Raw genomic sequence first — 18,019 nt, 5'->3', positions numbered from 1 at the left:
CTGAGGAAGTTCGACTAACATTGTTCCCATTTTCGCTGTGCGACCAAGTAAGGAAATGGGTTTATTCTCTCAAACTAGAGGAGATAACATCTTGGGAACAAGTAGTAGAGAAGTTCATGAAGAAATACTTCCCCCGATCGAGAACGAAAGAAGGAGGAAGTTGATTACAAATTTTGAACAAGATATTGACAAATCATTCAGCGATGCCTAGGCGAGGTTTAAGAGACTGATGCGAGATTGTCCCCACAATGGCTTACCCAACTATCTCCAAATGGAAATTTTTTATCACGGTTTGAACCCTGCATCGCAGATGGCTGCCAATGCGGTAGCAGCTGGAGTTCTACTTGACAAAATGTATGATGAGGCTAAAAATATTCTTGATTTCATTTCGAAGAATCACAAAGACTGGAGGGAAAGCGATCAACGACTTAAGGTGACGTAAATAATGTGGCCATCGCATCCCTACAAAGTCAAATGAATGCGATGATGAATCTGATATAGGGCATCGCAATTAATAGCCCAGGAACGCATAAAGGGCAGGTCAACGCAATCGTTCAAGCGAACACAAGTTCTGCCACTTGTAGAGAAGCACATCCAATTGAAGAATGCCCAAGGAACCTGCAGTCAGTATGCTTCATAAAGAACAACCCGTTCTCTGATACCTACAACCCCGAGTGGAGAAACCACCCCAATTTTGCGTGGAAAAATCAACAACAGAGTTATCAACCTATGGCGCAAAAGAAAGGGCCGCCAGAATTTTTCCTGCGAATGAACTGTCAAGCACAAAATCAAGCCAGCAGCTCACAACTGCCGCCATCTTCTTCCCTTGAGAGCCTATTAAAGCAGTACATAGAAAAGAACGAGACGGTGCTTCAGAATCAGGGGACTTCAATCCGCAATCTTGAAATCCATATAGGACAGATTGCGAGCGAGCTGAAAAATAGACCGCAATGGACGTTGTCGAGCTCAACTGAGCTCCCTCACAACTCGAGGAATGCATGAAGGAACAATGCCTAGTAGTCTCCTTGCTAAGTGGAAAAACGACAGCGAAAGAAGGGAAAGAGCCCACCAGGACCAACCCAAATGCAACAAAACCCAAGAACCCATTGACATATGAATCAGAAGAGCACGAGAAGATGAACCCAGAAGTTGCGCCCATCTTCAAGCCTCTAGAACACGAAACAGAAGAAGTACAACTACCACCATTCCCGCAAAGATTGAAAAAGAAATAGGATGATGAGGAAAAGATCGCCACAGTGGCAGTAACGCAAAGGGCAAACACTGTAATACCACCAAAGATGTGTGACCTAGGAAGCTTCACGATACCCTGCTCAATTGAAGGGGTCTACATCGGTCAGGGACTATGCGATCTTGGAGCGAGTATAAATTTAATGCCACTCTCAATTTTCAAACAATTGAATATGGGAAAACTAACGCCCACGACGAAAACTCTCCAGCTTGTAGACAGATCCCGAGTACACCCTGAGGGAGAGTTGAAAAATGTCTTGGTCTCAATTGACAAATTCATTTTACCGGAAGACATCATCATTCTGGATCACAAAGCGGATGAAGATACGCCCATCATATTGGGATGACCATTTCTATCGACCGGTCACGCTCAAATTGATGTGCACAAGGGAGAAATCGTGATAAACATTAATAGGAAAAAGCTTCGGATTGAGACAATCCAGAAGATCGAGAAAAGAAGAGAAAACCTCCATGGACGTAAAGAGTCCAGATTGAAAAAGGAATAAGCGGTCCCTGCGTTGATAGGCGACAAAAACTCATCAGGGACGCATTTTTTAGAGTATCCTTTTTATATCTTTATTTCATGAACTCACTCTACCTTTTTATATCCTTTTTACACCACTACTTCAAAAAAAAATATTATCAACTCTGTCTTTTATATATTTTTTACCTTCTCGAATTTTGTTTAGCAACGATCGTGGTAAACGATTGCGGTGGAGCTACAGGATAACCGAAATACGCGACCAGTTCGTTTAGCCCATCGCAATCGAAGAAATCAGCTCGTCGTAAAGAAGGATGCGATCACAGATGATGTGGGCAACAGAGAAAATTTGGGAGTTGTATCTTTCTTTGACTTTGTTTATTCCAAATTTTGCATTATCGCATCTCATTTTTAACAGTGATCATTTTATCATCGCATCCTCTTTAGTTGGCACAATCATTAAATGTTGATTACTTTAGTCAGTCACCGCATTTTTTCCGTACCAATTATGATTTCAATGATGAAACGCATGCCTCTATTTCTCATCATATGTACTAGAATCAACTTAATTTCAGGACAGTCAATTCATGAAATATTTCTAGAAGTTAGTGGTCCACCAGTTTTCTTTCAAAATAAGTTTTACAAAACTTTCTAAGAGCATTGCATGAATTATTTTAGTCTATCAGCACTGAGGACATTGTTACATTTAAATTTGGAGGTGCCGGTATTTATTTTCAACCTTGCTACATTTTAGACATTCAACAACAAAAAAAAATCACAACGTTGAGATCGGATCCTACTCGTAGTTGGATGTTCGCATGACACCCGTGGGGGCAAGCCAAAACAAATATAGGAATCGTGATCAACACATAAATCAAGTGATCATAACTCCGCTGCCAAAGGGGCATAAGTTTAGACTGAAAAAGAGCGTCTTGCTCGTAGTTGGATGTCTGCATGACACCCTTGGGGGAAAGCCAAAATGAAGGCAAGGCACTTGGATCAGCGCAAGGTCACAAAAAATATCTAAACTACACAAGGATAAAAATCATATGGAAACACACCGGTTGGAAAAAGTTTTGAAATAAATCATGCGATGTACTGGAAACAAGTAAAGCTTTTTTTAAGATTAAACTTGCGGTCCCTAAGTTTTAGAAATATTTTAAGAAGAGACCAGGATAGAAATTAAGAGGATTTTGGTTCATAGAATTTGAATAAGGCACATTGAGAAATCTAGGTAAGGAAAAGGCGGCTGACTCTCTAAAGAAAATCTTTAGTTTATGCTTGAGGACAAGCATTGTTTTAAATTTGGAGGTGTGATAACGGACAGAAATGCACGTTATTATAGCACAAAGATGTAAAAAAATGTGAGTATGCAACGATAAAAATATACAAAATCATGTCCAAAAGAGTTAAACTAAGAATATTACGATCGCATGTGCCCATCGCATAAAAGCAGCTAATTTACTCATTTTGTGTAGGAAAATGCGTTGGCGCAGCAAATTACAATCCAAGGAATTTGGCGACCGCGCGCATTAAAAGATTGCGACCGCAAAGCCATGCAATCGTATGCACTCGCGAGAATTTGCTCAAACAGGTGGCCGCATAAAGACAATGTAAAAGCCTCGGGAAGCAAGACATTGCTATCGAGCTTCTTATCCCTACTTTCCATTGTTGTTTTGTATTCTGACTTTATCTATAAAATGGAACTCTCATCTCAACATCTGTTCAACCTCTTCACATTTCGTATGAGTAGCTAAATTTCCGAATGGGTTGAGAAGTACTTAGCTAGCATGACCTAAGATCTTCACTTTATGCGATCATCTTATCTTATGTATGCGTCAACTACCCTTTAGAGATACTTGAGAGAGTAGTCTAAAGAAAGAACCTAAACTTGAGAAAGTCGGGTTAGAATCTAGGCTTGAAAGAGTCAGATTAGAACCGCATAAGCAAGAGTTAGAAACTTAGACATAAGTTCTGTTTGCTATTATGCATCGCATGCACCCTAGAAATAGGATATTATAGTATGCAGTCACCTTGTGTATGTGTGTATCATTCATCATCGCATAGACAAGAATAGATGCTTAAACGTAAGTCCTATCGACATTATCGTATACATCGCATGCGTCCTAGAAATAGGAACTATGACATTTGCATTGAGAGATAGCATGTTGTTGTGTGTGTGTAGCATGATCGCATAACTTTGACGGAAGCTTAGGAAGTGTTAGCTAAATCCCTTCTCAACCCGTTCATCGCATACTCATTGTATTCTCGATTTCATCAACTTTTTACTCAATTCCGTCGCATAGGAAATATACTTACACAATACATCAACCACTTATTTGTTTTTGTCACCGCAAAGGAATCAAAAATTTACTGTCGCATAGTAACTTAGTAGTCCCTGTGTTCGACCTTGGACTTACCAGGAAACCTAGTAAGATTTATACTTGGGTTTTACTAGGAAAACTTGCATGTGCAATGCATAGACCATCATCGCAATTATACACCATTATTTCATCACATTCACAATGCATCAGCTTCCTTGGCTCTATAACCTTTTCCAGTAAAAGGTCATTTGGTCATCTTGCCTTCGAGGCATGATTCACACATCGGCAAGGAGTTTTCTTCTAAAATCTTTAGAAGTCCACATTTCACCAACTGCTCAATTCTATTAAGGTCGATATGACCTAGCCTTAGATGCCAAAGATGGGCATTTTCCTTAGGAGAAATCTTTGGCCTTTTAGTTGTTGTCGTCGTACTGAACATGTCAGTATTAAACAAGGCTTTTATGACTAACGGCCTTAGTACATATAAGTTACATTCCATTGAACCAAAACCAATCTCCATACCATTCTTGAAAATAAAAACTTTACTCTAAAAAAAAAGGAAACGGTATAACCTTGTTCAATGAGACAAGAAACCGAGATTAAGTTCCTCTTGATATGAGGAACTACTAAAACATAATCCAGTAATAGATAAAGTTTCTTGTCCAAAAATAATTTCAGCCTACCTACAGCAACAGCTGAAACAACCTCACCAGTACCGACTCGAAGATTCATCTCTCATTGTGGCAACTTTTGCCAGGAACTAAATCATTGGTAAGAGGAACTGACGTGGTTAGTAACACCCGAATCAAGGATCCAAGCAGAATCATCATTCTCTACCAAACACATCTCCAAGATCAATAAATCATATTTACTATCTTTAGACTTCCTCCTCTTTTGGAGAGTAGTGGGATCAGTATCATAACCTAAATAAGCTCCAAGTTCCACTTCAGAGAACACTTCTCGTCGATGAACTTTAACAGAGTCAGCAATACTTGCTTTCACTTCCTAGAGGTTAACTTGGGAACTGACACTATTGGTGTCTTTGTCATCCATCCCTCTGTGCTCGAAAAGTAAGAACTGACATTCAAACAATTCTTGCAACGAGTCCATGATCTCACATGCAATGACCATGTTCCCAACCCTTTTGGCCAAAGCATCAAGTATACTAGCCAAAATGTGAAGTTGGGCCAATGAATTAGCTTTCATCCACACCTCATACGCATTATGAATATTTCGCGGTGCATCAAGGGTCGGGACTTGAGAACACTCTTCAACCATGACAAACTCGAGGTCGTTTACTATGAAATATGTTTTACAAGACTCTTTCCACTGTATAAAATCGATCAAACTAGAGGCATTTAATCAAAAATCAAACATGTCGCTAAAAACAAAAACATATTGACCTACGTTAGGTTTTAAGCAAATACTCATTGAAAAAACATACAACATCCAATACAATTTAGAAAAACTAACATGAACCCCGTGTGACATCTAGTTTCGCAATGACGCTTCAAAGGTTTAGGACAAAAGTCACCGAAGGGTGGTCAATTTATCCCTCCTCCGAATTGAGACATTCTCAACCAGCCATTGATTTGGTCAAGAAATCATTAACTTACTTCACAATTTCTTATAAGTGTGACCCATCATTTTATGCCTTAGAGTTCCGCCGCAAACAGCCAATCCAAAGGGAAAAAATCCGATTAGGGAAAAACTTAAAGTGACCCTATCTATTTCTAGAGTTCACATTCATATTGACCAACTGCACGAAACCCATCCGAAGGGGGACGCTTCCAGAGCGCCACGAGGGAGTGCAAGAATGATCTCACGGTGCAAACCAATTAAGGAGACCGCAGGACGGGTTGACACACACTCTTCATCCATTTACTATAAACACTCTCTCTGTCCACCTTGATATTGACTCATGTAAACACCATCTGAAGGGGGATGCTCTCAGGGCACCATGAGGCCAAGCATGAATCTCATGGCGTGAACATTCAGGGAGAAACGTGAGTGGAATCATTGACATATCATATATATCTCTTCCTCTCACTGAATATTTTATAACCTATGGTTTAGTTTACTTAGAAAAATCACGGCTAAGAAGTTTAACTAAGTGACTTTTTAGGTTTGCCCAAGAGTAACATTTATCTTGGATAGTTGAAACAACTTTTGATCATCATCCATTAAACGCTTTAACGGAGTCTTTGACCAATTGTCGCATGCTTGTAGAAAATCTATCTAATTCACCTTTCCAGGTAGGTTCCCAAGTAGGGGTATTCCGTTTCTGCCAGCTTAAGTACCCCAACCTAGACAGAACCCGTCTTAGACAAAAAGTCCCTTATAGATAGATTTAATACAATTTTAATCTTTTATGCCAATCAATTTAAAAGATTAAACTTAGGTTGCAAATCCCATTAGAACTTTGAACTTAGGTCTATCTCAATCCAATTTTAAAACCCTTTTAAATATGAGTTTACCTAAGTCCGCATGCAACTCTTTCTTATCGATTTTATTTCTAATTCCATTATAACGCTTATAACAGAAACAACCAAAATAAACTACAATGTGAAGCAAACATATACAAGGCATTCATAACGCTTATAAATTAGCCTAAGTGTCATGCTCCATGCATTATTCGTTCATTTATACTTTTATATAACTCTTATACAAATAAGCAATGAACCAAGCACACATGCTTCCATTCACCCTTATACTATAACGCTAATAATATAAAGATGATGCATGAATATGCTTACAGCATGCATAAACATAAATCTTACATTTCATGATGCATGCACATGCTATCTTGTAATTTCATCATGTCATATTATAACACTTATAATACATGATGCATGAATAATTGTACAACCTAAGGTGGGTTTTAAATCTATATGTCATACACTATGCCATATAAACCACATACATCTCATGTATATAAAACAAAAGTTGATGAACCAGGATAATTTGCCTCAAATCCTCAAAAATAAAGCTAATTATTACAAATAGCAAAGAGTAACCGGTTCAAACAGGCGAACCGGGTCTTGAACTGTCTGGTCGAAGTCCGTGTCTCCACTGATCATGTACTAACTTCCTTATGATCGCCTACACAAAAGAGTAAATGCTTTACTCAATCGTTTACCTATGCTTCCAGAGCTAAAGGATCGTTTAGCAACGATCGTGTACCTTTACTATACAATGAAGCATGAGGTACGCGATCGTGCAGCACACAACGCATAATGCAAACCTTAAATGATCGTCTAAATGACAACGATGCAGTGAAGCACAATTGTCTAAACGATCGCTAAGCGAGCACCAAAGTATCGTATATCGCATGATCATGTAGTCAATAACTATGCGATGAGGCATGCTAACTACACGATCGTTTAGTGCGTGTGCCTTTTATTAAACGATGAGCATCAAATGCTCCCACTTGATTGTTTACCTCCAGCGTCCACGTGATCGGGAAACCAACACTACGCGATAGAGCAAATACTTTACCCCATCATTTAGCATTAACTAAACGATCATTTAGTAAATACTACACGATCGCGTAGAAAAATTTACATGATTGTTTAGCCAAATCTCAACGATTGTTTACCATAGGCTACACGATACGACCAACTTTTGGTTTTCTTCCCCGCTGAGAACCGCATCTCCTTGCTTCAAAACTTCATCACGAACGACTCAACCAAGTCAAACACTTTGAATTACAGGCTCGATTGCTTGTTAATTATGCCCAAAAAACACAGGGGCCCTGACAAATTAACACTTTGTAATCAAAAGAAAGCTTTAAGCAGAGCCAATTAACCCATAAAAGTTCATCAACATCCATCCATAAACGCATTTATCACTTAAACGCAATGCAGAAAACCAACCACAACTGTAAAAGAAGTTTAAATCAGAGATGAAATTTGGAATATCAGAAAAACTTGGCTCAGATACCAATTGAAGGAAATCAGGCATGAGGATTTCTATGAGCAGCAGAATGATTGTTCCAAATTCCATTCAAAATTAAACATAAACAATTACAGTCAAGAAACGAAACTTATAGGTCATGCACAATACGAAACTACAACATGCTTACCGATGAGATCAAGGGATACAGTACACATACCTTTGAATACTCATTCTTCGAACTCCCTCGATCAAGAACGCTCGTTCAGTCTCCAAGACAGCAATACTCGAACCCTCAAACACAACGACCATAACACAGCATGATCAACAGCAACCACAACACGAACACCGCGAACACACGATGAACGGCCTTCAAAACCTCGAACTTAGTTGAATTGAGTCAGGACACCACCACAATGGTTACCTTGGTATTCTCAGTGTGAGAATCCAAAAGTGTGAGAATCTCATGAAACATATAAACCATAGCTCTTTTTCTATTTCATGGTACTTAATGTAAATCATATTTACATTAATCCTCCACTTGATGTATCTCATACATCACACCGATTATATCATATATAATCAAATTTCCTCTTGTCAACTTGAACATTTCAAATCAACACCAAGAACTGATTCTCAACTTGAATCCATTGAGCTACCAAGGGGACCTTATGGACCTGTAGCTTGAAGTTCCAATGGTATGTGAATAACTTACTAAACTCTTTAGTCACAAGATTCACCATCCATTAACTGCCAGGCACTTCACTAAAGACCCACAGCTACACTCTTCTCACTACATATATATTTTGTGTCCATATCAACCAACAGTGCGATAACCCTTTATAGATCGTTTGTAAGTACAGCTGAGCCAATTTATCGTTATGCCCCTGTAGTTACATCTAACTCTTTAAGCACCACTAATCCCTCTAATGAACATAAGTCATAGTTCTACTATGACTGAGTCATCTCTTCCAAAGAGAAGTTATGGCCACTATGTTCAAAATCCAGAATCAGCCTTTAAGAGAGCAATCTATCTACTTACCCCTGTCCCGGGGAAAGAGTGAATTTCATCTTGTGTAACTGAGTTTCCAACTCCTAAATCAGAAAAATCCCCAAAAAGGTAGGCTTGTTGAGTTGGCAATCTGGCCGCTCTCACCCATACTAATCAAAGGACTACCCTCAAAGGTAGGAGTTTCCAAAACATTCAGGATTAAGGTCATGTCACCTATGGTTTTTTAGGTGAGATGTAAGTCTCAAGTATCAACGACATTATATAAAGAGACTAGTCATCTCGTGGTCTGGTCTTATACAAACTCTTTGTATAGGACACCCCCGCTCACATGTCTCCACATGAATGGCCAGGATCTACCATCTGTAGTAGTTCACAACACTTGTAAACCTCTACAAAGCGGGTCGTATCTGTAGTGTCACTAGTATAAGTATCTCTTCTTAATCCTTATACTGCACACCTTTTTAGGTTATCACTTAAGACATGATCCACTTGTACATCTCATATACATGCTTAAGTTTATATACAATAACCATAAAGCTTTGTTTATTGTCTCTAACTTTTATACAATATGCCCAAGAAGACGTCGAGGCTGAGATGTGGAGGCTGAAGCTAGAACTCAAGCAAACCATGGAAATGTACACAACTTGTAAGGAAGCTCTTACAGCAAAACAAAAGGTAAGAGAAGTCGATTGATTAACGTACATCATGACTAACTTTCAATTGTTGCAGCAATCATATTTATTGTTTGTGATGCAGGTCGTTGAGCTACAATGCTGGAAATTAGAAGAAGAACAAAGATTAGAAGAGGCGAGATTGGCGGGGGAAGTTGCATTGGCACTAGCTGAACAATAGAAGATGAAGTCGAAAGCAGCCATTGAAGCGGCTGAAGTAGCTAAAAGAATTGCAAAATTAGACGCACAGAAAAAAAAAAAGGAAGGCTGAAATGAAAGCACTCATAAAAGCTTAAGAGAAGAAAAAGGCATTTGATACATCAGCACAAACTGATAATACAAGGTATAGAAAGTAAACAATCGAGGAGATTGACACGGCAACAGAGTTCTTTTCGAAATCAGAGAAGGAGGATATGGTCCTGTTTACAAATTGGTGATTTAATATGGTATCAGAGCATGTTGGTTCAAGATATTTTGTGTTCAAGCCCCTATAACGTTGTTTCCTTCCCATTTAATATTCATTTCCATTTACTTGGCTCTTCTTCATATTTCAAGCTCGCATAGGAGGGAGAGTGTTAGATGATATAATTAAATTCGCCTTTACCCACTACCTTAAGCTTTTGGGTCAATTGGTGTTTTAAGAATCATAATCCTATTGCCATTAAGGTTTTACATCCGAATGCGATTGAAGGACGATCTCAGTTTAAGCAAGAGGTGTATTACCAAACATAACTCTCAGCTAACAATTTTTAATGTATAGGTCAATCTTAAAATGTATAGAATTGTACATTTTTTGGAAAATTAAAGCCTGGAACTTTATCAACCGATTTGAAAGATAATCATTCCATTCAGATAGAAGTACTCAGTTGTATACGTCATCTAAACATGGTTCTCCTCCTTGGAGCTTGCCCCGAGTACGGCCGTCTGGTGAGTTCATGGCTAATGGGAGCTTAGAAGACTGATTTCTGCGATGAGGAAACACGCCTCCGCTTTCATGGCAACTTAGGTTCAAAATTGCAGCCGAAACTGGAACAACATTGTTTTCCTTGCACCAAACAAAGCCAAAGCCTCTTGTGCATCATGATGTGAAACCAACTAACATTTTGCTCGATTGTAACTTTGTCCGTAAGATCAGTTATGTTGTCTTGGCCAGGCTTGTACCGCTGTCGATTACTGATAGCATAACACAATATCAAATGACATCAACTACTAGAACATTTTGTTACATTGATCCAGAGTATTAGCAAACCGGTACACTCGATGTGAAATCCGACATATACTCACTAGGTATCATGTTTCTCCAACTAATAACTTCAAGGCCGCCAATGGGATTGACTCACAAGTCTAAAGAGCTAGAAGGGAACGTTCAAAAATATTCTCAATCCAATCATCCCCAATTGGCCTGTTGAAGAAGCTTTGTCTTTTGCTAAGTTGTCGCTTAAATGCGTCGAGTTAAGACTTAAAGATAGGTCGGATCTTGGGAAGGTCATCCTTCCAGAGTTTATAGGTTAAGAATTATTACAGAAGAAATAATGCACCCAACACTGATGGGAGACACGTCCTTCTCACAACAACAGTCAAGTTTCTCTTCAATTGGTAAGTTTAACATTGTATTATCATTTACTTTCATGAGAATAATTTCTACTTTTGATTCAAGAAAACTACTTTTAACCTTATTTTCCCCTTTTAGAAATGGGTGTTTTTAACAAAAGTAAAGCTCTAAAAAGTGTTCTAACAACAAACTACACTGGCATTAAGTTTTGAACTCTTAAAATTACTTTTGAAGTATTCTTTGAAAAAACATTAGTCCATTTTGTGTCAAGAAAATTTTAGTACTACAGGAATATCTTCATAATGTGACACACAATAAATGGAGGGAATATGGAAAATTTTCCTCACTCCCGTAGTATAGAAAGATTTCTCGTTTTGTGTCCTTTCAAACATAATGATTTTGATGAATAAATACATTCAAGCATAAGTTCATTAGACGATGTCAAAATCATTTTCAAGCACTCTTATATACACTAGTTCATATTAAATCTATTGCAGGGAGCAATGGCTTCATCTCCGCAATCATACAAAGGCTCGAGAAATCCATCAGCTAATTTTTGGTTGGTGGAAAAAATAAACACAAGGGATAGAAGCATTTTATTTTACTATTTTTTGAAATGTTATTAGACCACACATGTTAATTATCATTCATAACATATTTGATAGCCCGAGATGAACTTAATTGCATCAAATGTGTTTTAGAGCTTAACTTTAGACGATGATCAAATGTGGAGAGTGAAGTCTTGCTTTATTGGAAGTAGGTATGATGCTGAAGGGAAAGCCCTTTTTTTTTACCAAGGGCGGGCAATTTATGTATATACAATTGGGATATATTTTTCTTTTGATCATCATTTGCTTCAATGATGTACAAATTCTCTTTCTGTTTTTGTATCATTATTTTATAATTTCATTTCATGATTATATATTAGACAAGCAAAGATGGAAGGGGCTAACCATGTTTGTAAATCCGCAACTTTTTCTTGAAAAAAAACATAAACAAAATTGAATTTTCTATGAACACCTTTGAAAATATTAATTCAAGATTTATTGAATATATAGTGATTAAAATTAAATCATCGAAAATATAGAGATTAAAATTGAACAGACTTCAAAAAATAAGAACTAAAATGTTATTTTAACCTTTTATTATTTCAAGTGGGTTTAAATACGTTTTAATTGATTGTTGACAATCAGAAGTTTTTTTTCTAGTGTAAAAAACTTTGAGTAATTTAAAAGCTATTCCTGAGAGAAATTAATAATAAAAAATGACTTTCACATGAATGAATACAGACCGAATAGAAAATAAATAAAGGGGAATAAGCCCCAAGGAAAAGATAAATTTAAAATAAAGTTACAATTCCTATTAAAAATCTTGCCTCGTAACAAAAATGAATAAATAAGCGAAAAGCAGCACATGAATCCCCTATTTTGATAAGCCTAAAATATTTCAACAGCTTCCTCAACCTTGGGCTTGCTTTTAGGTCGCCCACACCTTCTAACATCTTTACTTGACAGAAGCTCCAACGCTTTCGCTAAATCGACATTACTCGGCTTCAAATTCTGTCAAAAAAAAACTCAAATTTATTAAGTAATTGTAAGCTACACCCTAAGATCGAAGAAAAGAAAACAATCCATGTGTTCAACTGGTTAATGCATCGATACCAGAACTAAATAAAAGAAGGGATTATTTTCTCTTGTTTTTGTGTTGTCAATGATTAACACATCGTGTTCAAATAACTATCAAGTTTCGAGTTAACCATCCTAAAGAATTTGATAGCAAAATTGAAAATGGGGGGAAACAAAAGAATGACCTTAGGAACGGAAGCTATCGTCCGTCGATGTCTAACTGTGAATCCAGCTCTTGCGATCTTTATTATCACTGGTTGACCATCCTTTGGGTGGTTTCCCTATCAAGAAGTGTTAAACAAGAATGAGTAGAATTGTATTGACAAGGGAAAAAAAAAGTATCATCCGTCCGGAGAATATAAATATACCAAAGTAATTGGGTAGCGTAATAGTTCAACGGCATCCTCGAGAGTAATAGAGTCCACATCCTTTATCTGAAAGAAACAGACCCACTCTTGAAGCAGAACTCGGAAGAAATTAAAAAAGAGCAAAGAAGCAAAGATACATATACAAGACACCGATACGACATAATATGAACACAACGATGCATCATTTCTTAATTCTAGGATACGGACATGGCAAAGACACGTTTATCAAAATACATATCATTTTTATACCAGAAGAAAATTCAAAATACATGTGTCGATGCATTTATATGTTTTTTTTATAAGAAATAAATTTCATTGATGAATAAAATTTACAAAAGAGGCCGAAGCCCGAGCCAATGGAATTACAAAAGAGATCTCCAATTGGTCAAAAGGGAAGAAAAGGTGTATGATTTAAAAGAAGAGCATTTACACCAACTCATAGCATGAAAGATAATGAGTTTAAAAAAAATCAAAAGAGCTTCCCTTGTCATTGAAAAGACGATTGTTCCTCTCTTTCTATGTAATCCACAAGAAAGTACGAATAAGATGCATTCACATGAGCTGCTTGTTTTTTGCAAAATGGTGTCCGTTGAGAGTGTAGGATAAAGCACTATCTGTGTCCTTTGGGAGGGCAATATACCATCCAAATGATGAAAAGATCTCTTTCCAAAATCTCACAGGAAAAATGGCAATGGATAAATAGGTGAGTAGATGATCTAAATCCAGACTTACACATGAGGCAACATTGGGGGAAGAGGTTGTAACTAACTTCCCAGTGGAAAAATCTAATCTTTTTAGGGTAAAAATCTTTCCAAATAGCAAATGTGATCAGTGGCTTCCGAGTCATCTCCCAAAGCATGGGTGAGGGACTTGGTGGAAAAGGAGCAGGTGGAGTCGGGTTGCCAGATCCATGTGTCCTTTGCAATGGAGAGGTGGATACCATTGATGGTGTTCAAAAGGTCAAGCCAATCTTCAATCTCCTCCTCCTTGATGTTTCTCCTATATGTAAGAGACTAATCTTGTCTAGAGTCCCAAAGATCGTGTATAGAAGACCGTCAGTGGTTGGTCAATAAAAACAAACAGGGGTAGATCTCTTTAAGAGGTGTGGCTCTAATCCATCTGTCATGCCAAAAAGAAGTGTTTTTCCCGTTCCCCTTTATAGTAACATTGTCTTTAATAAGGTTCAAGTGTTCCATCATGGCACTCCATGAACCCTTGATGTAATTAGGGAAAAGAGTATTGGGCCATGATTTATTTGTAGTCACCCCATATTTAGCATCCACAATCTGTTTCTATAATGGACCCCATCTTCAGGTAAGTATCTCCAAACCCATTTTGCAAGAACAGCATGATTTTTATCAATCAGTGTTTGTAACCCGAGGCCCCCTTTAATCTGTCTTGGTGACTTTATCCCATCTAGCGGGATGAGATCCACCATTTGATGAGGTACCCTCCCAAAGAAAATTTTTGAATAATTTTTCCATAGTGTTGGCAGGCTTGTATAGGGACAAGTAATAGGTGGGAAGATTGGATAGTGTGGCCGGTAAGAGAGTGAGGCGACCCCCCTTGAAAATCTGTTTATGATTCCATGTATGAAGCCTTTTTTCAATCTTCTCAATAATAGGGCTCCAAAAGGAGATCGATTTTGGTTTATCAAATAATGGAAGACCAAGGTAAGAGCAAGGCCAATGACTCACTCTAGAGCTATACGTCCCAGGTAACTGTTCCAGATCTTCGATAATAGTGATAATTCAGTCTTCTTGTGGTTTATATCAAGACCAGAAGCCTTCTCAAAAGTGTTAACGAGATCGAAGAGATTTTTAAAGGGGTCATCAATATTGTCCCAGAAAAGGATGATGTCATCAGCAAAGAGGAGATGGTGCACCTATAAAGATTTCGGTCCAATGCAGAAGCCTTTAATCTCACCCCTAGAGCTAGCCTCAATCAGCATTCTACTGAAACAATCCATGATGATGACAAATAGGAAAGGTGACAAAGGGTCACCTTGTCCTAAGGACCCTTGAAGCACGGATCTTGCCGCTAGGAGGACCGTTAATCAAAATAGAGAAATTTGCATAAGAGATACAACCCCTAATCCATTTGTGCCTAGTGGTGCCAAAACCTTTGGCCTGTAGAACAAGGTCCAAAAAACCCAGTCAACTTTATCAAAAGCTCAATCTTGACCACAATCCCCTGTTTCTTTTTCCTGGTATAATCTTCAATGATCTCGTTAGCAATCGAAGATGCATCAAGGATCTGTCGACCCTCAACAAATGCGGATTGGTAAGGAGTAATAGTGTGTGGTAATACCCTCTTGAGCCTCTCCGAAAGGACTCTAGCAATGATTTTATATTGGCAAGAGATAAGACTAATGGGTCTAAAGTCACTCACAGATCTAGCATCAACCTTTTTGGGGAAGGCAGATGTATGTTTCATTCAGGCTTGCATTAATAATAACTTTCTTGAAAAAATCTTAGAACATGCTCTTGATGTCTTTCTTAAGGATGTTCCAATATTTTTTAAAGAATTCAGCAGTGAAGCCGTCCGAACCCGGTACTTGTTCGAACCAAGTCCCTAATGGCTGCAAATATTTCCTAATCAGTAAAAGGAAGCTCTAATTCGTTTGCTTGTAGAGGGGTGATAGGGTCCCTTCGTCAATCGGGGGCAGATGTCTATGGCCATCATCTTTCGAGTATAGAGCTTCATGAAAAGAAATAAACTCAATCTCAATCTCACCTTCGGTAAGGAGACTGTTTTCTTCCCTCGATAACACCTCCTTCACAGTATTCTTTCTTTTCTTTGCATTTATATGGCGATGGAAAAAGGAGTTCAAGTCTCCATCTTTTAATGAAATATGCTTACTTTTCTGTCTCCAAGAAATTTCTTCCTTTGGATTAATGGAGAGAATCTGCGCCTTTATCTGTCTCATTTTCTCAATGTCAGATGGGTTGAGCGGGCCAAGCTCTTCCATGGAATCAAGTCCAACAAGATCAAAGAGAAGCTGATTTTTCAAGGTAGTCAAACATCCTAAGAGAGATTTGTTCCATTCCTTGACAATCCCTTTAAAAGCATTCAATTTTTGCATAATACCATGGGCTGGCCATTCTGTCAAAGGGTTATCACTTCACCACTTTTTAATCAGGGAAAGACATGAATAGTGTTCCATCCACATATTCTCAAATCGAAATGGTGAGGGCCCCATTTAATAGAACCCAACTGCAGTAAGATTGGGAAGTGGCCGGGTATAGGCCTGTCAAGTCTTCTCACAGTGGCTTCTTTGAATTTTGTCAAAATGGGATCCATAACAAGAAACCTGTCAATAAGGGTCAAAGTGGGGATGTCCCTACTGATAGACCATGTATAGAGGCCGTTGTTGAGAGGCAGATCGGTAAGGTTTGTGCAGTCAATGAAAGAGTTAAAACTGTCTCATGTCGTTGGTGATTAGTCCAACCCAAGATTTTTCATGTCTCCAACGAGAGACATTAAAATCACCCCCCTAAAATCCAAGCATTCATGCACAAGGACAATAAATCCTCCAGCTCCTGCCAAAAAGAAGGCCTGCCCCTATAACAACAAGGTCTGTAGACCCGTCAACCAAAAACTAAAACCATAAGCAATAGAAATGAGAATGGATAAAGTATATTAACCTTTGGTGATATCCGAGATAGAGAGAGTTGAATCACTCCACAAAATGAGAATACCACCCGATGATCCGCTTGCTTTCAGAGAGGTCCATCCAATATTGCGTGAGATCCATATGATTGGATAAGCAAATGGCCAAAAGAAGTCATTTTAGTCTCTTGGAGGATAATAACAGTCAGATTATATTTCACGATTTCCCTTTTAATGAGAGCTCGTTTTTCCCATTCATTAAGGCCCCGGATAATTCCCTAAAGAATTGCTTCTGTTTTTTGGCCATTTTATGATTTTTCTTTGCTGCAGGCATTGCCATGATACAAAGCCTTTTATTAAAAAAGCCAAAGGGAGGAGGAATTTCAAGTAGTGACTCAGATCCTCCGTGGTGTCTTCTATGTCAGTATCCATGATAGAGATCGCTCCATGGTCAGAGGAGAAGTGTACATTGTTTCCATCAGCAATTGTCCAACAATAGTGTCCTATATCAGATTAAGCGATGATGGAGGGGAGAAAGGGGGGCAATGGTGAGGGGAATGGGGCTAGAGAGGTAGCCGTTTGTGTTGGTATCCTCTAATGGCAGTGGATTTGTGGAAAATTTGTTTCCCAATACAAAGATCGTTTGGTTTTCTTTGATGGTGATGGATCGGGTAATCAGGGCAGAAATAGTGGTCGATGGATCGGGTAAGATAGATGGGTCGGGTAAGGTGGATGGGTCAAGTAACAGAGGGCTGGGTGATTTTGGTTGGGATGACCAGGTGGGCTTTGTGGACTGGATGGGCTTTTTGGATCAAGATGTTTTGGGCATTTGGGCTTTTGGGTCTTTGGCCTAATGTGAGGAAAGGTCGAAGGGTCAGAGATTGGTTCTGTATGAGTTAAAGGGTTTTTAGGAGAAATGGGTTGGGCCCATGTTGTTACGGGAGGATGGGCTTGGATCAATAAGAAGAGGGATCGGGTCCGGTTCAGTAAATAGAGGTAAGGGTGGAGTAAGGGGTCGACGTGTAGGGTGTATAGGTGGAAAAGGAAGAGGAATAGGGCCATGTGATGTCGGAGCCGGCGGAGCAAAGGGAACAGCAGTCAAACAGACTGAAATTCTCAAGGGCGATGTCCTTGTGTTTGAGGGCTCGTGGGCCCCATCATCGAGGAAAGGACCGAGGATGCCTTTCTGTTTAGGAGCACCATGATCAGTACTGGTGTTCTCCGGTGGTATG

General features: G+C 38.6%; 1 protein-coding gene and 1 pseudogene across 1 annotated transcript in view; one reads left to right on the top strand and one right to left on the bottom strand.

The window, feature by feature from the left end:
* Positions 1 to 310: 310 nt before the first annotated feature.
* LOC120084853 (U-box domain-containing protein 52-like) lies at positions 311 to 11,808 on the top strand (annotated as a pseudogene).
* A 598-nt stretch (positions 11,809 to 12,406) lies between these two features.
* Positions 12,407 to 18,019, bottom strand: part of LOC120085817 (DNA topoisomerase, type IA, core) — a 30,786-nt gene continuing 25,173 nt past the window's right edge. The window contains exons 20-22 of the mRNA XM_039042025.2: positions 13,176 to 13,241; positions 12,993 to 13,088; positions 12,407 to 12,741 (exon numbers count right to left, since the gene is read on the bottom strand). Of these exons, the coding sequence (XP_038897953.1) occupies positions 12,619 to 12,741; positions 12,993 to 13,088; positions 13,176 to 13,241 (285 nt within the window). The 3' untranslated portion in view covers positions 12,407 to 12,618. The remainder of the gene's footprint in view (positions 12,742 to 12,992; positions 13,089 to 13,175; positions 13,242 to 18,019) is intronic.

Source organism: Benincasa hispida, chromosome 9 (genome assembly GCF_027475165.1).
Source record: "Benincasa hispida cultivar pf3 chromosome 9, pf3_genome.v1.1, whole genome shotgun sequence".
Classification (NCBI taxonomy): domain Eukaryota; kingdom Viridiplantae; phylum Streptophyta; class Magnoliopsida; order Cucurbitales; family Cucurbitaceae; genus Benincasa; species Benincasa hispida.
This window is presented reverse-complemented; position numbering and strand designations above follow the sequence as displayed.